Below are 23,865 nucleotides of genomic sequence, written 5' to 3' on the forward strand. Positions count from 1 at the left end.
GGATGCCCATCAATGGTTGGATAAATTGTGGTATATGAATGTTATGGAATATTATTGTTCTGTAAGAAATGACCAGCAGGATGAATATAGAGAGGCTTAGAGAGACTTACATGAACTGATGCTGAGTGAAATGAGCAGAACCAGGAGATTATTATACACTTCAACAACAATACTGTATGAGAATGTAGTCTGATGGAAGTAGATATCTTCCATAATTAGTAGATCTAATTCAGTTCCAACTGATCAATGAAAATGGACAGAATCAGCGCACCCCCAGAGAAGGAACATTGGGGAATGAATGTGGACTACTTGCATTTTTGTTTTTCTTCCCAGGTTATTTTTACCTTCTGAATCCAATTTTTCTTGTGCAACAAGAGAACTGTACATAGCTGTACACATATATTGTATCTAAGATATACTTTAACATGTTTAACATATATGAGACTGCCTGCCATCTAGGGGAAGGGGTGGAGGGAGGGAAGGGAAAAGTTGGAACAGATGTGAGTGCAAGGGACAATGTTGTAAAAATTACCCATGCATATGTTCCGTCAATAAAAAGCTATAATTAAAAAAAAAAAAAAAAGATTCTGAGACAGGGAAAAAAAAAAGATTTCATAAATGTAAAGAACTCCATGTGTAGAAACTCCCTCCTTTGGCAAATGATTTTGTAATTCAGAATGTTAGCACCATAAATTTAGAACTGGTAAGGAACATTGGGTGCCATTTAGTTTAATTTCCTCACTGCAGAGATGAGGAAACTGAAGAACAAAGAAGTAAAGGAATTCACTAAAGATGGTATATGCTCATAGTATATATCAAAGGTATAAATTAAATCCAAGTCTCTGACTTCAAAGCTGCCCTTTTATCACAACAAGCTGCTTCTCATAATATAATATAAACAGACATTAAATTGTAAGAAACAACAAATCTCAAGAATTCAAACAAAGTTAAGAATATATGAAGTGAAAGTGATGAAAGCAAAATGGAAAAAATATAGACATAGGCTAAAACTATGTCAATAAAAATATCCACAGCAACAAAATTCACATCATATAGAGAGGAAAATTTGCTATATTATTAAAATATCTCCGTTCTTTTGACAATCAATAAATAACAGAAGTATACAAAAATCACTGATTAATTTTTAATTTTATTTTCTTTCTTTTGTCCTTATTCATGTATTTGTTGGGAGTTAAAATAAGATGTATAGTTTTAAATTTTAAAATGCCTAACTTAGGCTGTTATGTGGATAATAATTCACATAATATATTTTAAAATCACTTTAAGATTTACAAATTGTTTTAACTTTAAATATTATTATCCCCATTTTACCAAGGCTCTGGGAGGCTGAGTGTGTGAGCATTCTGAATTGTCTTTAGGAAGATTCTGAAGATCACCCAGCGACATACAGTACCAGGCACTGAGATCCTTTCTTGAGCTGAACTGCCAAGCATTCAAACTCTACTGCAGAGTGCAACTCTGATGACTGGCATTTTGTTTCAATGCCAAACACACCTTTTGTCCAAGATTGTTTTACAAAGAACTCATGCAGAGTAAACACTGCCATTGAGGTCAAAAAAGTGATACAAGGACACTTTCAAGATCTCTCTAAAAATCTTTGGAATCGATTGTGAGACATGGGAGACACAGACACAAGACTGCCAACATGGTGTGCCCACATCAAAGAAGGTGCTGTGTGCTCAATGAGCAAAGCAGAATAGCGAAATTCTAAAGAAAGCTAATGTGTCACTCCTCTCCATCTCCTCTCTGAAGGTTCATAGGGACTCTTTGTGCTGCACCTATGCCTTCCAACATGATATTGTCTAATTAGCCACAACAGAACACACTGTATCTTGAACTGAACATAATATGCCATTTTAAACTTCTTCAAATACACAGAACAACAACCAAACCACAGCTATTGAGTGTTTGCAAAAAACCAAAACCATGTTTTCTAATTCTAGGTCCAAGGTTCTTTACCATACCAAATACTATACAAACATAAGAAAGTATTAGCATTAATACATTTATTATTTGAATTCAAACTGTCACTGAGATAAAAGCATATACATCTTAATAAGTATTCTGAGTTCTGAAAGCCAGCAGAGTTCTGCAAAATATTAAAGAAAAAATATGACTATTTAAATTAACATACCATATTTGGAAGCCTGTCCCTAACTAGTCATAGTTTAGAATTTGGATGTTTTTTTATAGCTAATCACCAAAACCTGGCAGCTTACCTCATGCCTCTTGGTCTTTCCTCCTGCCTGTTAAATGTGAAGCACAAAATGTACATGACACTCCAAAACTCATATTCTTGAGGAGCTATGTTGGGAAAAGGAAGATTTAGGAATTCCCCAACTTTCCATTCTTCTGCAATTAGCAACTACTGCCTTCCCATAAGCTTTTCCCTGAGTGTTTTTTTCTATAAGAAGGAGAAAGGTAGTTTCCATTCCTGCACAGGCTCAATTTAACTAACACTTTCTCATGTTTCTATGCACAAATCTGTTCTTTGATTTCATTTACTGTATTGGTTTGTGGATAATCTAGACACAAATCTTAGCCACCACTTTCATTCTACATGCATTTCTAGTCTCAAAACCTTAGAATTTTTTTTTAAGTCCTGGGTCTCCTCATCACATGCAAGTTGGAAATGCAGAGACTCCTCCCAGGTTCAATCCCACTACTAATTAGCATAAGTGTTTTGACCTATTCTATTTCTGATCTGGTCAATTTGCCCTTCTTTAGGCAACCCAATACTCCTTCACCTATGGAGAAGGAGGATCTTCATGTGAAGAGGGAGAATCATCAGATTAATGCTGAGCTTAGATCAATCAGAACTCCTAAGCTCACAAGCCCAAACCAGCCTCAGCCTTCTCAGAAAGAATTAGTCATGTTGCCACTACACCCCAACAAAGGGTCATTTGTGATTCCTCATTAATCCTATTCTAAATGACCACCAAATTTAGCCAGTTCTTTCTTTCTCTTTCTACTACCAAAGCCTTAGCCCAAGTTCTTGATCATCTCATACCCAGGCCACCAGAATAGTCTCCAGACTTTTTCTACTTTGCAGCACAATGTGATTTAATCTTGTCCTATTCTCATCTCCTGTATAACATCTACCTGTGGCTTCTCATGTGGCATTTCATTAACATTTGATTTTCCTCTTTATGCTTCCCCCAACTATACTGAAAACTCCCAAAAGGTATACTCTTCTACTCTGTTATTCTCCTTGCCTTGCCCAATGCCTCACACAGCAGGAATCCCATAAATTGTGATCACATTTCTGCTCCAAATTGACCTGAGTGGAACAACAGCAGGCTGGGAAAAAGAACCGTGATGTGTGAATTCTCTTTAAATCCAGAGTGCTAGGGAATATCTAAGCATGAAGATGCTTGGGGCCCTTAGGATTCCAGACAAATTAAAAAATTCAGAGAAGCATCTGAAAGACTGAGCGAAATAAGAATCAGGAAAACACATGACTACAACAATCTAAATAAAAAGAACATAAACTGAATACCATGTGTTTATAATGAAGTTATATAATAAAGCCCCAGGGAAGAATGAAAAAATATATCTTCCTTCCTTCTTTGCAAGGGGGATGGGAGGAGGACTAAAGATATGGAATAATCCCAGGTATGGTTAATACACTGCCTAGTTTTCCTACACTGCTTTTTTCTCTCTTTTTTATTGTGTTACAAGGAATGGCTCAATAAATATGGGCAAAGGAAAGAACAATTTTGGAAAGAAAGGTGATATGACAACAAAAGATAATAATAAAAGTAAAGTGTTTTTAAAATTTCTAAAAAATGAGAAAACTAGACTAGATAGTCCCTAAGATACCTTTCATCTCTAACATGTTATGATTAAATCAATATGAACTAGGAAATATTATCACCACTTCTTATGTCAGTCACATATAATCTCAACCAAGATGATGCAGATAAGTTCCAGGAAATTCCCTTGAATTTATGTTTGCTTGCTGGGGGTGCTAGAAATTTTCTATTAGATTAGCCTCAACTTCCCAAGTTAAGACTAAATTTATCAGTTTCAGTTCTCATCTATAAGACAGGAATAATATTTACTTTAAAAACCTTGAAGTGTTACAGAAATGTGAGTGATCATAATTACTTATTATTTTGTTAAGCTCATTAGGTTCAAATTCTCAAAGTGCTTGATGACTACAAATTTTGATTGCTTAAGATTACACAACATTAAGCAATCTCAGGCAAGTCACTAAAACTTCACCAAATCCTAAGGTCCTCATCTCTAAAAATAAAGACTGCACACAATTACTAAAAGTTCCAGATCTAACATTCTAATCTAGATGCAACACAAAGATGCATTTCAGAATTCTCCACTATAATCTTCTTTCTGTGACATTTACAAAGATTTAGTTACTACTTCAATGAAAATATAACATCTGATAACATATCAGCAACAATTTCTAGGTCTTTTTCTACCATTTCATAGCAAAGAAATGGACAGAATCGATATATAAAGACTGAAAGCTTTTTTTCACTAGTTACCTGTAATGTTGTACTATAAAATTTCCACTACATTTCTAACATCATCATGCAAACAACCATTATGCTTCTGAAATACACTATCTACATATTCATAGCATGGAACAGACAAGGGAAGGGAGAAAACTCTTCCCCTCACAATACCGCCCCGCCCCCCCAACTCCCCACCCCCACACACTCAAACTTCATTCAGCCATGGGTTTCACAAATCTCACTCTGGGATTTTTATCATGGAAATAACACATTCAAAAGGTTTCTTCTAAGTAACACAGGCATCTAATTTGTAATCAGGGGAGATTGAATTTGGACCAGCTCTGGCTTTGAAGTTGATAAGGAGCAAGAAAAAGTCATATCAGTTCTGTCTTTAAGTAATTGTCTCAGAAGTATGAGGAACCTTGATGACTTGTGGAAGGAAATGCTGTCTTGCCAACTGGCTGTGGCAAAAGTAGGAGGAAGGCATTTAGTATGAGGCACTTTTCCAGGCCCTATCCCTCACTCCTAGAACTAAAAAACATGGAAAGTATTCTATTTAAGCTGACCAACCAATGACCTCTTCAAGGAAATCCGCAGTGGCAGCAGCAGGTTAGCCCTGTCTACTCTTTCATCGTTCTCTTCGCCAAGAAGGACTGAGGAGAAGTGAAGGCACTAAGAAAAAACAGATAAAACTTTTAACTCAATAATCATTCACTGATACCAGGAAGAATTCACTATTCTGAACTCAGAATGTCAAAAGGAACAATTCATAACTTAAAGAGGACAAAGAGAAATAAATAACTAAATAGACTAAAACCCTGTGTTCTCTGATAAAGTGATTTGCCCATTTATCCCAGGAACATTTCAGAGCCTACAGCAGAATGATAATGCAAAGCAAAAGGTAAGGCAACTTCCAATCCCAATCACTCTCTTTGAAAACTTCTGCAAAATATGCTTTGATTTATCTTTTGACTTTAGGATACAAAGTAAAGCATAACTACTATCTGCCCTGGGAAGCAAGCTTCTTCTGTTCCCTTAGGGAAGTTAGGGGTATGCTGACAGAGTCCAAAAGGAAGGACACTGACAAGAATAGATATCCACTTAAATTACTCTAGTCAAAGTATATAAACTCTAAGGTTCAAATATGATCTAATACCTCTCCCTAAGTTTCTGAGGTCAACGTATCTACCAGTCAATGTTATACACCTCAAATTAAGAATAAAACAAAAACAAAAACAAAAACAAAAAACCTTGGCCCATTTGACATGAGCTAAAATTCCTTTTTAGTATTCCTAGTCTCAAATGCCTCAAAGTCACAATGGATCAGACCTAAATCACAGCATTCTCAATGAGGCTATTCAGTGAAATGGTCAAATTCTATATATCCTTTTAATGTTCCACTCAAGTTCCACTTCTTTCATGTAATATTCCGCATCTATTTCAGTCCTCATAAATATCCCTCTCTTCTCAATTCATTTATCTATGATAAGCAACACAGTGCCTAAAGCTCTGAATCTAAAGGCAGAAAGACCTATGTTCAAATCCAGCCTTAGCCACTTACTAGCTGTGTGATGCTGGATAAGTCACTTCAGCTCCTCCTGTCTCAGTTTCCTCATGTGATCCATGTGTAGCACCTACCTCTCAAGATTATTGTGAAGCTCAAATGCTAGTTATTGTGATCATTATCATACAATCTATCACTTAAGAAGAAAGATCATAGCAGACAGAGCAGTAGAGTTCAAATCAGGAAGACTTGAGAATTAAATTTCTGAAAGGAACAAACTACATGAACAGGAATAAGTCATTTCTGAGTCTCTGTAAAACAGGGATAATAATACCCGCAGCACCTACCTCACAGAGCTGAGAGAGGGATCCAAGAAGATATGGGCTCTAAAGTTCTAGAGATGATGTCAGGTACATTAATCTTTTCTTCAGATAAGACTTGGGTTCCCAAATAACAAAAATTGTGTGTTAAGAGTACTTTTATTTTCTCCATGGAATCAGCTAGCCATTGGACTGAACATATACATAATATGTACTGAACAAAGAAATACTTGTTGATTGACTGAGAAATCATCCCTCAATCTCAGAAGCAAAGGGAACACACTTTTTTTTTCTTTTTTACTGAGGCAATTAGGGCTAAGTGACTTAACCAGGGTCACACAAGCTAGGAAGTGTTAAGTGTCTAAGACCAGATTTGAACTCAGGTTCTCCTGACTTCAGGGTTGGTGCTCTATCCACTGCGCCACCTACATGCCCCCAAAGGGAATACTCTTAAGGAAGCCCACAGAATTGATATCCTTGAGCAGCACCTTAAGCAGGATATACCTACCTCTGTTCTCAAATGCTAAAAACATTTTTTAAAAAATACATAAAAGAATATACATCACAACCTAAAGATGCCCATTTGCTTTCTCTCCAAAACAGACACAAATGTTCTGGAAAGACAGATGCATGGAAAGGAAAGCTTGTGGCCCATTGCAGGAAGGGGAATGTTCTCTCCAAGAGACTCCTTAGAAGCAGAAAACAAGAACAGTGTCTGACTTCATAATATCAGGAGAAGCCACAGCCACCATACTTACCTCCCCTGAGTAACTATACTTCCCCTTGAGGATCTGCCGGTAGAGTCTTGACCGGTTGTCATCTTCAAAAGGCATAGTTCCACTCAGCAGAATGTATGATATGACCCCCAGGGCCCACATATCTACTGAGTTAGTGTAGGGCTTCCTGACAAGTATTTCTGGGGCAATGTACTCTGGAGTGCCACAAGTAGTCTTCATGAGGCAGTCATCCCCTTTCTTGCGGGCACTTGCCAGTCCAAAGTCAGTGATCATGATCTTAGAGTCTGTGCCTGGGTGATAATACAGCAGGTTTTCTGGCTTCAGATCCCGATGTGTGATGCCTAGTGTGTGCAAGTATTTGACCCCATCCAACACCATCTGCAGTACTCGAGTGGCATCCCTCTCAGTAAAGGAGCCTTTGGCAATGATCCGGTCAAACAGCTCTCCACCAGTGGCTAACTCCATCACCATATAAACACGCTCCTGTGTCTCAAATACTTCTATGAGTTGGATGATGTTAGTATGGCGAACCCGTCGCAAGACACACAGCTCAGACTCACAAACTTCCCTCCCTTCCCGATACTTGGTCTCAATCATCTTAATAGCATAAGGTTGTTTGGTAGCCTTATGCTCTACACGCACAACTCTGCTGAAGCTGCCCCGTCCTATTAAGGCTTTGATATCATATTTCGCTGTTACTCGAGGATCAAATTTGGCCCGGTATTTGGCCACTCTGGTCCTTCGGGGCTCATGAGGCTCTGTGTGGCTAGCCAGGTGAGGACCTGAATAAGGCTGAATGTGATAAGGGGGTGATGGGCATCCGGTTTTAAGGCCTCCACTTCCATCATCTTTGATAAAATGCTTATACACATCAGTCTTGTGGCCAGTGTAAGGCTCAACTTTTTTGACCAGATCCAGTTGAACATCCTTGGGAGGCTCAGGAAGGACCTTACTTGTCCCACAGCCCATCACGGAAGGGAGTTAAGCAGCCAGGGAGGCATTCTCTCAGGTCAAGGCCAGCAAAATCTGCTGTGCAGGCCGTTTCCCTGTCTATACCTAGACAGAAAAGAAACAAAGATGATCACAATCATAGAATTTCAGAGATTAAAAGGGCTTCAGAGATCACCACATCTTAACCCCAGCCCCTCAACAAGAATTCTTTCTACAACAACAATGACAAATAGTCATCCAGATTCCATTAGAACATTTTATAGGGATGGAGAAAACTCAGGATAACCTCATGAAGCAATCCATCCCTTGAAGGGCCAATTTTCATTCTAAGTCTTTTCTTACAAACAAGCAAAAATATATGCCTGCAATTTCCACTCCTTGTTCCTAATTTTGTACTATGGGACCAAAAAGAACAAAACCAATCTTTCTACATGACAATTCTTCAAGTAGCTGAATAAAGAAATCACTGCTAGAGTCAATAATCTTAGCTTTTTCAATTAATCTTCATGTGGTATAATCCCCAATCTTTTCACCATCCTACTCATATTCCTATGGATGAACTTCAAGGAAAATTTCCTTCCTAAATGAGGAAACAATCACTCATTTCACATCCAAGACATGATAATTCTTTTAGTGCAGCTTAGGAGAACATTATTTTAGGGTACTTTTTTGTTTTGGTTTGCTTTGGTTTTTGCTGTCCTGTCACTTTATTTATACAGATCTTACTGAGATGAATTACTTTAACCATACAACCTATTGACTTTTTGAACCAAAGTGCACCTTACATGAGTCTATTACATTGAGAGAAGAGTAGGGAGGATAAATTTCATTGATCCTTTCCTTGCTTTTTTAATAGCACTGTCACACCCCCATTATTCTTAATACTTACCCTCCCCATCCCTAGAAATTGAACTCTCTCAACAATTAAGCAAAATAAATTAAGACAATGAACATGTCAAAAAATGTATTTATCTTTCTGTACCTCTAGTCTACCACCGTTCTGTTCAGCTCATTATCTCAACTAATTGAGACCTTGATTATGTTGTTCAATATGTTAACTCACACTCAAGTTTTTATCATTAGCAAACTTGACAAGAAATGTTCAACTAGACCGCCATCCAAGTGAATTCAATTTAACAAACATTTAACTGTTTACTATGTATAGAGCATTGTGCTAAAAGGTGAGGATACAAGGATTTAAAAACTGGATTATGAACTAATCCAACCATTCTAGAAAGCAATTTGGAACTATACCCCCCAAAGCTATTATGCATACACTGTGCACACTCTTAATCAAGTAATCAAAAAGAAAAGAGGAAAAGCACTCATATGTACAAAAATACTTGCAACAATTTTTTTTTGGTAGTAGCAAAGAATAGGAAATTGAGGGGATGCCTATCAATTGGGGAATGGCTTAACAAATTATAATATATAGATGCAATGTAATATTACCTGAAAAGATCTGTATGAATTGATGCAAAGTAAAGTGAGCAGAATCGGCAAGATAAATTTATACAGTAATTGTAATATTGTAAAAATAACTTTGAAAGCTCTATATAGATCAACAACAATGACAGTTCCAAAGGACTTTTGATTAAAAAATGCCATATACTTGAAGCACAGTATTTTTACTTTTTGTTTGTTTTTCTTTCTCATGTTTGTTTATTTTTTTCCTCCCTCTTGGTCTGATTTTTCTTGCACAACATGACAAATATGGAAATATGTTTAAAAGATTTGCACAAATTTAGCCTCTATCAGACTACTTGCTGTTTTGTGAAGGGGGAAAGGAAAGGAGGGAAGGAGAAAAATTTGGAACACAAGGTCTTACACAGACAAATGTTGAAAACTATCTTTACATGTATTTGGAAAATAAAATACAACTGCAATTTTTAAAAATGCTATCCACATGCAGATAAAGAGAACTAATTAATTAAGAGGATAGATTAAAGCATATTTTCTTCTTTTTTTTCCTTTTTTGAGGGGAGGGAATACAGAAAATATAGAAATTTGTTTTATAGAATATGCTATTTGTAATGTTGTAGGGCGTTTTTCCTCGTCTTCTCAATGGTTAAGGAAGGGAACTGAATTGAAAATAATATTGTTGTGTTTTTTTTTTTTTTAAATGACAGTCCCTTCCCTCAAGGAATCTATAAGCTAATGAAGTCAAATGAGAAAACTAGAGGTCAAAATGCAGAATTTTACTTAGCTATTTTCCAGAATCACATCTGATCTCTACAAAGATAGATATCTGTATCTTTTCTTTCTGATTAAAATATTTAGTAGCATGGGTCAAAGGCATCACTTTTGCAGAATAGGCTCAAGGAAAACGTTTTGGTCTATAGGACCTGACAGTAAAATAGGCAGAAGGAAAGTCATTTAGTTAAGTTGAAATTAAGTCATAATACTCTTAAGGAGTTGAATAAACTGTACATACTTGCTAGAAAAGATTAAAAGTGAAAAAATCCTGGCCAGTAAGGTTTACTGCTTGAATAACCCTGAACAACAAATTTAATCTCCCTGGGGCTCAATATCTTCATCTGTAAAAGAAGGGAGTTTGACTTAGCCTCAACTAATTTTTCCAAGTCATCAACATTCATACTACTATTTAATCTTATGTTGTAAAGAATATATACTTTTAATAAATTGGGAAAACATCTTTACAGTTAAAGGCTCTGATAAAGGTTTCATTTCCAAAATATACAGAGAATTGACTCAAATTTATAAGAAATCAAGCCATTCTCCAATTGATAAATGATCAAAGGATATGAACAGGCAATTTTCAAATGATGAAAGTAAAACTATTTCTACCCATATGAAAAGATGTTCCAAATCATTATTGATCAGAGAAATGCAAATTAAGACAACTCTGAGAATATCACTACACACCTGTCAGATTGGCTAAGATGACAGGAAAAGATAATGCTGAATATTGGAGAGGATGTGGGAAAACTGGGACACTGATGCATTTGTTTGTGGAGTTGTGAACTCCAGAACCATTCTGGAGGCAATTTGGAACTATACTCAAAAAGTTATCAAACTGTGCATACCCTTTGATCCAGCAGTGTCTCTACTGGGCTTATATGCCAAAGAGATATTAAAGAAGGGAAAGGGACCTGTATGTGCAAAAATGCTTGTGGCAGCCCTTTTCATAGTGGCTAGAAACTGGAAATTCAATGGATGCCCATCAATTGGAGGATGGCTGAATAAATTGTGGCATATGAATGTTATGGAATATTATTATTCCATAAGAAATGACCAGCATGATGAATACAGAGAGCCTTAGAGAGACTTACATGAACTGATGCTACATGAAATGAGCAGAACCAGGATATCATTATATACTTCAACAACAATACTGTATGAGGATCAATTCTGATAGATGTGGCTCTCTTCAACAATGAGAAGATCCAAACCAGTTCCAACTGATCAGTAAAGAACAGACCCAGCTACACCTAGCAAAAGAACACTGGGAAATGAGTGTGGACCATAACATAGCTTTTACACTCTTTCTGTTATTGTTTGCTTGCATTTTTATTTTTCTTCCCTACCTTCTTTCTAATCCAATTTTTCTTCTGTAGCAAGACAACTGTATAAATATGTATATGTATATATACATATATAGTATATAAATATATAGTGTATTTAACATATACTTTAACATATTTAACAAGTATGGAACTACCTGTCATCTAGGGGAAAAGGTGAAGGGAGGAGGGGAAAAGTTGAAACAGAAGTTTTTGCAAGGGTCAATGTTGGAAAATTACCTATGCATATGTTTTGTCAATAAAAAGCTATAATAATAATAAAAAAAGATTATATGCTTTTATCATGGAGTCATAGATTCATAACTTTTGAATAGAAAAAGACTTTAGATGTCATCTGTTACAACATCTCAGTTTTATAAGCAAGAAGTACCTATGGTTTAATGAAAAGAATGGAGGCAGCTAGATGGTAGCCTCAAGACATACATATAACATTTTCTACCTATGTGATTCTGAGCAAGTCACTTAACCCGAGTTGCCCTGCTTGGGGTAGGGGGAAGAAGAAAAGAATGCTGGATTTGCTGTCAGAAAAACTGAGTTGAAATCTAGCCTAACTAGTTATGTGATCTGGATAAAATACTTACTCCAACTCTCATTTTCTTAATCCAAAAAATAAATAAATAAATAAAGATTAACATTTGTATTCTCTACTAGGAAGTGTGAAGTGTCTGAGGACAGACTTGAAATCAGGTCCTCCTGACTTCAGGGCTAGTGCTCTATGTCTTGCCCCAATCTAGTTGCTCCTGTATTCTCTACTTTATAAAACTGTGAAGAACATATAAGATAATTGTATAAAGTACATTATAAACCATAAAATGTTATAATTATTTCAGTCATATAACCTCAGGTCCAAAGAAGTTAAGCTAAACAACTTGCTCTCCAAATTTGTGTATCACTCTTAAGGGCTTTGCTCATCTCTTCTGTGTCACTCCCATTCAGAGTATGTGTTGCCAAAGAAAATGATGAATGACTGGTCCAAGGTCACACAGCAAGTCAAGAGCCAAGCTTAGAAAAGAACTCAAGTTTCTGCCTCTCTGCTTAGTATTCTTTACTTTATACCATTAATCCCCACATTTTCAGCCTCCTAGAATCTGAGGAACCAACTGCTCTACTTCCAAATGGATGAAATACAACCCAAAGAGGAGAACTAACACTGCTATCCATCAAAATTAGACTTAAACTCTGAGTCAGTAAAAAAGAAAAAAAACCAAAAAATCATGATATCCATATGGCCAACTGTAGTTCAGTTTGAGAGCTGAGAGAAAATACAGTAGGTCAAAGAGAAAGCTAAAAGCTCAGTTCTGACCTAACTCTCTCATCAGGCTGAATGAGTAGGGCATGGTGCCCTGTTTCTCTGGGGGTGAGATGAAAGAAAATGGGATGTGTCACCCACCCACTTCACAGGCCTACTGTGACAATTAATTCCCTGTAGTCAGCTCAGCACTTACAAATGTTTAGTGCTAAATAAAAAGCCAATCTCAAACATGGGTCTGCAACCTTTCTGTGCTTGGTCTACTTTTCTCTAATCCTTTTAGAGGGTAACTTCGAAGGTGCCTCTGGTAGAATCTGATCAAGAAAAAAAGAGGAAAATTTGCAGCATGCTAAAGAAAACATTAAAATACTGAAAAGCTAAAATGTTTGTTAATTCAGTGCAACAGAGAAAAAGATAATATAATTTTTAAAATATGGAAAACTTTTTCTTTAAACTAATACATAATTTTTAGATGGAATGAAATTCTCTTATTTTTCCTTCCATGTAGGACTTGATTTAACATACACACTCTTTCTCTCTCTCCCTCACAAAATTATTTCTCATTTGGCTTCCTGAAAGCCCAGAAGTTCACATTCCAGTCATAGGCTTCACACAGCCAAGTAGCAGATTCTAAAAGCTAATTTTTAAACAAAGGCATCTGGAAATAAGCATCCTTTTTATAGAGGTCAAAAATCAGAACTAGGACTTAGGAATTTTGCAGAATCATCTCTCTCCCTTAGAGAAAATATGCAAACTAAATGCCATACCCCAAAGGGCCTACACTCAAAACAAAGTCTTATCTTTTTCTTGGGGGCGGAGGAGCAGATATTCCTGAGGCAGGATGAGACCCCTGAATTCCTGGATAACTGGATGCAGATATACATAGTATATGGAAGCACATACTTCCTTTCCATTTCTCTAGAAGTATTAATACTATTTCTCAGCCTAAAACTCTTTCCAGATTTTTTTTTCTTTTAGGAAATCGGTAAGATCAAGGATTATGGCCTTTCTCTGAAATGGAACTAAGTGTATTAGCCAAACTAAATTCTTGTCTAGATGGGATCACTGCCTTCCCACTCATCTAGAGATAGGGTCTTCTCTTTGAAAATTCAAGATTAAAACATCAAAAGGAGAGAACTCTTTTTTTTTCTTTCACTATAATTTTATTTTCTAAAACTACTTTTTTTTTTTTTAATAACTTTTTATTGACAGAATCCATGCCAGGGTAATTTTTTACAGCATTATCCCTTGCACTCACTTCTGTTCCAATTTTTCCCCTCCCTCCCTCCACCCCCTTCCCCCAGATGGCAAGCAGTCCTTTACATGTTAAATAGGTTACAATATATCCTAGATACAATATATGTGTACAGAACCGAACAGTTCTCTTGTTGCACAGGGAGAATTGGATTCAGAAGGTATAAATAACCTGGGGAGAAAAACAAACATGCAAGCAGTTTATATTCATTTCCCAGTGTTCGTTCTTTGGGTGTAGCTGCTTCTGTCCATCCTTGATCAGTTGAAACTGAATTAGCTCTCTTTATCGAAGAGATCCACTTCCATCAGAATACATCCTCAAACAGTATCATTGTTGAGGTATATAATGATCTCCTGGTTCTGCTCATTTCACTTAGCATCAGTTCATTTAAGTTTCACCAGTCTTCTCTGTATTCATCCTGCTGGTCACTCCTTACAGAACAATAATATTCCATAACGTTCATATACCACAATTTATTCAACCATTCTCCAATTGATGGGCATCTATTCATTTTCCAGCTTCTAGCCACTACAAACAAGGCCACAAAAGTTTTGGCACATACAGGTCCCTTTCCCTTCTTTAGAATCGCTTTGGGGTATAAGTCCAGTAGAAACACTGCTGGATCAAAGGGTATGCACAGTTTGATAACTTTTTGAACATAGTTCCAAATTGCTCTCCAGAATGGCTGGATGTGTTCACAATAAAAGGACAGAACTCTTAAGGAAAATTAGTCTAGGCAGGAACTGACTGGTCACTATTCCAGAATATATTTTAACTTTTGTGGTTGTTCTCTTATTCAAGATTCCTGTTATCTGAAATCATTTTGAAGTAGTCATGTCAGAAAGCATGAATACTATGCTAGTCTGGATCTCTCTCCCTATCCAAGCTATAAATGGTTTGGATACATGTTAATGTTAAATTCAATAAAATTGTTTCTAGTAGACATGAATCTAAATTTTTGTGTACAGTATTAGTATTTTTGACAGTAAATAAGCAATTTATATCACCTTTTCCAAGGAAAACAAATCTTAACATCACACATACACCCATAACTCATTCAGATTAAAGTTTTGGGGTACCATCTTTATGAAGGTAAAACAATCTAAGACACCCACGTTAACAAAGATCTTCTCTTTCAGTCCACCTACCTATTTTTTCCTCTCATATGAAAAATTCAAACATTTGTAAAAGGCACAATAATTTTTCTCCTTTTAAATAAACAAGCCTTTCTCAGACTTGAAACAAGGAACAAGGGGGGGTTTAACCCAAATGTGCCCCTTTATTCCTGGAAGATGTCTCTCAGTTTCCTTTAGCTTAGAGAAATCTTCAAATCTGGACAAATGTCCACAGTTTCTCAAATATCCTGTGCCTTATACATGCTTTTAAACGCACTCATATGTGCATGACATGTACGGAAGGTGTGTGTAGGGAGGGGGTATATGTCTCTATTCATATAATATGTACATGCAATCAATTTTATATGTGGTGAAGTGGGGAGGGGGAATACAGGATTCCAAAGGGTTATAGCAGCTTCTTGCTCTAGTAACATCTGGAAAATTTTTTTCTAAAAAGGCCAAATATAGTTACACTTTATGAGATTTTTAGAGCCCCTTCCTGCCTATAACTCTACAGTCAGCCTTCCTTGTTCAAGTGTCCTCCACAGTGACTTAGTGGGGGCAGGCCAAGGGCTCTGAGTCATCCTTCTGGAAAACAAGACAGACTCGGTTCCCTGGGGATGGCAATGCTGTTGTTGTAACGTATTTCACTATAACTGCCACAGTGACTGATCTGGTGCCTTAGCATGAATGAAATAAGGTCTGCCAACATTGGGCCAACCAAATCACAGCCAGAGGTGGATGGCTTTTGCCAGACTGAAGAGGAAAAGGCAAATGAGGCCAGGGAGAGTGGTGGGGATGATGCAGCAGTGCTAGCATGGCTGCAGAAAAAAGTGGGAATATCAGCACTGCCCTGAAGAAGAGTGGAGCAGAAGGCCAGGAATACTTCTATCAGTGAAAAACAGTTTTTCCAAATCTATATTCTAAGGTTTTTCTTTCCTGGAAGATATAAAACAGAATTTCCCACATATGGGGTAACAAACCACAGTTTAAGAAGCTGGGCCATAGACAACAAAGTAATAGCAATTCTAGACACATATGCACCAAAGTGTTATAGCATATATATTCTTTGAGAAGTTTAGACAGCAAAATTACACTAATAATCTAACCCTAAAGAATGAGTGAATCAAACAACAAATCATATAAATCAAAGAGAATGACAGTAATGAGACAACATGACAAAACTTATGGCATGCAAACAAAGCAGTACTTAGAAAAATTTTTGTATCTCTAAACTTTACATGAATAAAATAGAGAAAAAGCAGATCAATGGCATGCAATTAAAAAAAATTGAGAAATTACAAATTTTTAGAAACCAATTAAACACTAAATTAGAAATTATGAAAATCAAAGGAGAGATTAGCAACATTGAAAGTTTAAAAAACTGTTGAACTAATAAAACTAAAAGCTAGTTTTTATGGAAAAAATCAATAAAACAAACTTTTGATTAATCTGACTTCAAAAAAATAAAAACAAATTACCAATATCAAAAATGAAAAGGATTTTTTAAAAGGATGAATTCACCATCAATTAAGAGAAAATTAAAGCAAGAATCAGAAGCAATTCTGCCCAACTTGTATGGTAATAAATCTGAAATGCTAAGTGAAATGGATGAATATTTACAAAAATATAAATTAGCCAAATTAACAAAAGAAATAAAATACATAAATAATCCCATTTTAGAAAAAGAAATTTAAAAGGTTATCAATGAACTGGCTAAAAAAAATCTCTAGGGCCAGATGGATTTAAAGAACAATTAATTCCAGTACTATATTCACTATTTGGAAAAACAGGTGAAGAAGAGTCCTACTAAATTCCTTCTATGACACAAAATATAGTACTGATACCTAAATTGGAGAGAGCCAAAACAGAAAGAAAATTATACACCAATTTCCCTAATGAATATTGATGTAAAAAAAATTAAAATAAAATATTAGCAAAGAGATTATGTTAATTTATCATTAGGAAAATATACTATGACCAGGAAGGATTTATACCAGTAATGCAGGGCTGTTTTAATATCAGAAAATCTATCAGCACAATTGATCATATCAATAATAAATAGAAATAATATAATTATCCTAATATGATACAGAAAAGGCTTTTGATAAAATACAGCACCCATTCCTATTAAAAATATCCTAAAGAGCATAGAAATAAATGGAGCTTTTCTTAAAATGATAAGTAGTATTTTTCTAAAACCATCAGCAAGCATTATATGCAATGGGGATAAGCTAGGAGCCTTCCCAATAAGATTGGGATGAAGCAAGAATGCCCATTATCATCACCATTATTCAATATTCTACTAATGTTAGCTTTATGAATAAAAGAAGAAAAAGAAATTGAAAGAATTAGAGTAAGCAATAAGGAAATAAGTATTATTCTTTGCAGATGATATGATGGTATGCTTAGGGAATCCTAGAGAATCAACTAAAAAACTACTTAAAATAATTAACAAGTTTAGCAAGGTTACAAGGTATTTTTTAAAAAACACATAAATCATCAGCATTTCTTTTACCAACAAAACCCAATAGTAAGAGATAGAAAGAAAATTTCCATTTAGAATAATAATAGATAATATTAAACAATTGGGAACCTACCTACCAAGACAAACTCTTTGAACACAAGAACAAAACACTTTTCACAAAAATAAAGTCAGATCTAAACAACTGGAAAAATATCAACTGCTCATGGGTAGGCTGAGCTTATATAATAAAAATGCCAATTCTATCTAAATTAATTTACTTATTCAGTGCCATACCAATCCACCTACCAAAAAATATTTTATAGAGCTAAAAAAATAACAAAATTCATCTGAAAAACAAAAGATCAAGATTATCAAGGAAGGGGCAGCTAGGTGATGTGGTGGATAAAGCAATGTCTCTGGAATCAGGACCTGAATTCAAATTTGGTCTCAGATATGCACTAGCTATGTAATCCTGGGCAAGTCACTAAACCCCAATTGCCTAACTTCCCTTCCTCTCCCCAAAAAACCCTAAGAGAATTAATGAAACAAAAATTCAAAAGGTGACCTGACTACACCACATCTAAAACTATAAAGCAGTAATCATCAAATCTATTTGGTACTGCATGTACAACCTATATCATATTGTTTGCTATCTTGCTGTAAGAAAAGGAGGGAGAAAAATCATTTTGGAATTCAAAATTTTACAAGAATGAACACTGAAAACTACCTTTACATGCAATTAGAAAAAAGTAAAATTCTATTAAGTGAAAAAAAAAACCACCCAATTTGGTACTGGCTAAGAAACAGAGTGGTAGATCAATAGAATGGATTATATACACAAGAAACATAGTAAACGATTATAGTAATCAGCAGTCTGATAAATCCAAAAACTTCAATGATTTCTTCTATCCCAGTAAGCCAAAAAATGCAAGCCAGAAGCTCACAACGACGAGAAAGAGGGTAACCAATAAAGCCAGCATTCCTCCTCCAATGCTTCACTGTATTACAGAGATGATCCCAAATTCTTAAAAGTTACAGCAATACAAAGGAAGCTTTGCCATGTCCTACCAAGCTAGAAAGGCTTTAAATATAGATCCATGTCTTCTAAAGTTAGGCCTACAAGGCCAGGGCAGTAGCCAGAGCCTCAATGGTACAGACACCACAGCTGCTCATGCCTGTGGGAATGAATCACCCCTCCCAGTGTTTGAGTTTCCCTGGATTCATAAATTGGGAAAATGGGATTTTGCAAGTTTATTTTCATTATAATAAAAAATTGCAAAAACAACAACAACAACAACAACAAAAAAAAAAACCACGAAAATCAATGAATGAATCAAGTATTTATTAAGAACTATTATATATCAGGCTCTATGGTAGGTGACAGGAATGTATCTTATGGGCCGTCCCCAAAAGAAGCATTCATTGTAATGGAGACAACATGTAAATAACTAAATAGATATAAGATGTTGTTGTTCTTGGGGAAAAGGGGAAGGGGAGAGGGAGAGAGGGGGGGAGAGAGGAGGAGAGAGAGACAGAGAGACTCCTAAACAAATTCGGTCTCACCCTGAGCTTGGTCAAAGGTTGATAAATTTGCTATAAAAATTCTTGAAGATGGTCTATTAAGTTGTATATTACAACTCCTCTAAATTGATGGCGGGAATGCCCGTACTAATGAAATCAGGGCTTTTTTAAGTACGAAAGTATAGTGATCTTCTGATGCTTTTTCAACATTTTGAGCTACATTTTTTCTCATGGGTGATTATGTGCAAAATACTTTGAATACCTTAAAGTTTTGTATAAATACTAGCTATTATGATGATATCCAAGAGCCCAAGCAGTAAAAAAACAAAACAACAACAACAACAAAAAAAAACTCTTTAAGAGATAGACTCTCTCTCCTAGGTAAATAAGATTACCCATGTTCCTTTCCTTTGAAATCACTGTTTCGGGACAACTTGGGGCTCTACCAAGTACTGGTTCAGTGACGTCTAAACTGACATAAGCCAGCTTAAATGGAAAAAGTGACTAGAATTCCTGGAAGAAAAATGATGTCAAATAAATCCCTTTTCAATCCTTTCAAAAAACAGCTTTCCTCCAAGGTAAAGAGAGGGAAGAGAGAAAAAGATAAGGAAGGAAGAAAAAATGAAGAAAGAAAAAAAAATCCCTTTTCAAATCCCTTGTAAAAGAAAAATAGAACAAGATTATAAACCAAGAATTTATAGTCATTTCTTGGTGCCCAACTTAAAGAACATCTATTTCAGACTCCATGGAACCTGCAATCTGACAAGTGAAGATGATTCTGAGAAGTAACAAAATAAGAGTTCTAACCATAGCTAAGTCCATAAATTCACTGTCAGAAGCAAGCAAGTTTCTACCCACTACAATTTAGCCAGTTCAGTAACAAAACTGCATATGAACCAGGAAATCAAAGCAACCTGAACAAAGTATTAGAGCAGCAGTTCAGTTTTCAACTCAATACCATTCAACTCAACAAACATTGATAACTACTCACTACTGGTAGTACTGAGGGAAATACAAAGATAAGTAATAAGATTTATGGTTGATACTTACCTTAAAGAATATCTAGTCCAAGCCTCTCATTTGATATAGAAGACAGACGTACTCAGAGGATTCCTGTATCTTTCTGGAGATTATAAGCTTTTTCACTTTCTTCAGGCCCTAATCCCACTTGTTTACTAAAGTCCACAAGCATTTATTAAGTTCCTATTATGTATCAGGGATTATGTAGGCATTTGGGATACAAAGAAAAGCAAAAGACAGTTCCTGCTCTCAACAAACTATACAGCCAAAATATATACAGAATAAATTGGAGGTAATATCAGAGGGAAGGCACTAAGATAGAGAACTAGGAAAAGCTTCTTAAAAAGTGGGTCTTAAACTAAGGTTTTTAAAGAAAACCAGGATGTGGACGTAAGTGAGGAGAGTACCAGACTTGAAGGAAAGCCAATGGAATCAGGAGAAAAGGAATAGAAAGAAGGTCAGTGTCATGGGATCTCAGAGGATGTGGGAGGAAGTAAAATGTAAGAATACAGGAAAGGTAGGACAGGGATAAGTTATAAAGGACTTTTAACAGTCAAAGTATACCTTACATTTGATACTAAAGGGAACAGGGAGACTTAGAGGTTCCTAAATGGTGTCTGTGTGTGAGTAGAGAAACTTGATCAGACTTATACTTAAGGAAGATCATTCTGATAGCTGAATGGAAGATGGACTGAAGTGGGGAGAGACCTGAGTACATATGAGAGATTACAAAAGTAGAAATGGCAGGACTTGACAGGAATATATGTAGGGGTAAGTATGGATGACTAGGATGGATAGTGATACTTTAGCATCCTACCAGGATTTTAGTAAGAAGGAAGGGTTTGGGGAAACGATAGTAAGTTCAGTTTTGGCTATGTTGAATTTAAGATGTATGACATAAGACACCCAGTTTGAGACATCGTTCAGGCCAGATGATGCAATGGAGAAAATGCTGGGTATGGACTCAAAAAGATTCCCCAGTTCAAATATAGCTTCTGACACTTGTTAGCAGGATAACTCTGGGCAAGTTATTTAATCCTATTTGCCTCAGTTTCCTCCCCTGTAAAATGGACTGGAGAAGGTAAACCACTCCAGTATCTTTGCCAAGAAAACCCCAAGGGGGGTAATAAAAAGTCAGACACAATTGAAAAATTACTAAACAACAATGTCTCTTTGGGCAGCAAGATGGTATAATGAACCTAGAGTCAAGAAGACCTGAATTCAAATCCAGCTTCCAACTCTTACTAACTAATCCTGGACAAGTCACTTAATCCTGTTTGCCTCAGTTTCCTTATCTGTAAAACAAGCTGGAAAAGAAAATGGCAAACCACTCCATTATCTCTGCCCAGAAAATTCTAAATGGGGTCACCAAGAGTCACACGTGACTGAAACAACTGAACAACAAAGCTGTGTGACTCTGAGCAAGTCATTTAACTTCCATCTCAGTCTCCTCATCTGTAAAATAGATGATAATAATAGCACCTACTTTACAAGGTTATTGTTCAGTTCAAATGAAATAATATTTGTAAATCACTCAGCACAATGCTTAACAAAGAGCAAACACTATATAAATGTTAGCTCTATTTGCCATTATTTTATCTAAAAGGCAGCTGGAGATATGAGACTGGACAAATAGGTCTGACATCACCTGCATAAAAATGATAATTGAATCATGGGAGCTGATGAGATTACCAAAGCAAAATAGTACAGAAAGAAAAATAAGAGCCTGGGGAACTCTCATGGTTAGCAACCATGACATAAAGATCCAGAAAAAGAAAACTGAGAAATAACAGTTGGGCAGGCAGGAAGTAAATCAGAGAGACAAATATTACAAAAACTTACAGATGATTCTTTTTCTTATTTTTCTTATTATAGTCATTGAATCAACAAACATTTATTACTTATAGTGTATTTGTCAGGCACTCTACTAAGTGCTAGAGAAAAAGCAAAAAAATACAGTTCCAATGAGGGAAATAACATACAAAATACTGTACATGTAGTATATATATATATATATATATATATATATATATACAGTAAAGAGAAAATAATCTCAAAGGAAGGGCATTAAGAATGGGGCTTAGAGTAATTAAGAACATATCTCAACTCTTCCTACTTCCTTCCAATGAGGAAGTTTTTTATTTTGCCGAAGCTAACAGCTGTTTCCTTGATCCCACCTTCCTAGAAATCTTGTTCTTTCAATTATTCTCTTCTCTCTTTACCTCCAATCTTTCTCTTTCCACAGGCTTCTTACCATCTACCTACAAATAATATGCTCTACTATCCTTTTTAAAAAACAAACAAAACTTGTGCCCTTGACCCTGCTAAACTCCTGAATTAATATTGCAAATATGCTTTATTTTATTAACAAACTTCAAGAACAAATAATAGAATCCTAGCCTCCACTTTTTCTGTTCTTCTCCACTAAAAAAAAAAATATGTATGGCTTTTTTTTTTTTTGCATGACAGACATTTCTCATAACAACACACTCACACACACTCTGAACTTTTCCCTTTTTCAAGTTATATAAAATCAACTGACAAAGTAACTATCAGCAACATTTGGCTCCCACAAACAGCAATCTGATTGAGAACAGTAAATTTGTATGGATAAGAGCAGTAATTACAATCAATTAGAATTCACATGCCTTCTATTTATATTACAGTCGTTGGATATGCTGCTTTTTAAGGTTTGCTTTCTTCACTTCCCTGTTTCTCTGAATTCACATACTGTTTCTTACAGCATAATAACTCTATTATCTACAGATCACAATTTTTTTCAGTCATTCTCCAATCAATGGGTACCCACTGTTTCCAGTCTTTTGCTACCAAAAAGAGTGAAAGGGTCTGGCACATATGGGAATTTTTTGCCATTGACCATGTTGGGACATATATCCAGGATTGATATGAAAGGAATCTGGCTCCATTTTAGCATCACCTCCTTTTGAATTCCAGCTCCTATGCCTACCTATTTGTTGAGTGTGAAGAACCTGGGCATCAAACTGCATTTAGTCTTCCCCTGTCTCCGGAAGTTATTTATATAACTGTCCAAATGCTAAACCCAGTCCTTGGGTTTAGCTAAACCTTGGCTTCTCTACATTTCACATTATTCTTCACCTCTTCTTTTTTAATGTTCTCCCTTTCCTTGACCTGCAACATTAATTTTTTTTAGCTATTTTTCTATTCATGTTATGACACCAACCATCGCACTGCTCATGCAATAATTTTACACTATAGGAAATTCATAAGGGCTCTCAATCTCCCATGGACACCATATATAAAGGAGTGTATGTTATGTATGTACATATATATGTGTGTATATATATATATATACTCACAGATCCATGTACACATGCCTACACATATCTATATATACATATACATATACATACATACACTATCTCTCTCTCAAAGTAGGCAAGACCAAAAAAAAAAAAAAATCCATGTCAAGTAAAAACTTCCTAGCTGTAGGTTTCTTTAACACACCTATACCTTCAAACTTGATTAATGGAAACTGCCTGATCAGCATAGCTTCAGTAGAGACCATACACTCACTTTGCCTGGTTGTGCTGCCTTTAATTCAATGGGCTGTGTAGAAAGGTTTGGGCTCTGACATAAGAACAGAATCTTAAATTTCAAGCTCGGTTCTATAGAAAAGTAGGCAGAAGCACTGAATTGGGAT

General features: G+C 35.8%; 1 protein-coding gene across 2 annotated transcripts in view; it reads right to left on the reverse strand.

The window, feature by feature from the left end:
* PSKH1 (protein serine kinase H1) overlaps positions 1-23,865 on the reverse strand; it is a 71,549-nt gene that overhangs the window by 38,204 nt on the left and 9,480 nt on the right. For both annotated transcript variants that reach the window (XM_051974964.1, XM_051974962.1), the window contains exon 2: positions 7,082-8,116. In XM_051974964.1, the coding sequence (XP_051830924.1) occupies positions 7,082-8,029 (948 nt within the window). In that variant the 5' untranslated portion in view covers positions 8,030-8,116. The remainder of the gene's footprint in view (positions 1-7,081; positions 8,117-23,865) is intronic.

The sequence above is a fragment of the Antechinus flavipes genome, chromosome 2 (genome assembly GCF_016432865.1).
Source record: "Antechinus flavipes isolate AdamAnt ecotype Samford, QLD, Australia chromosome 2, AdamAnt_v2, whole genome shotgun sequence".
In the NCBI taxonomy this organism is placed as follows: Eukaryota; Metazoa; Chordata; class Mammalia; order Dasyuromorphia; family Dasyuridae; genus Antechinus; species Antechinus flavipes.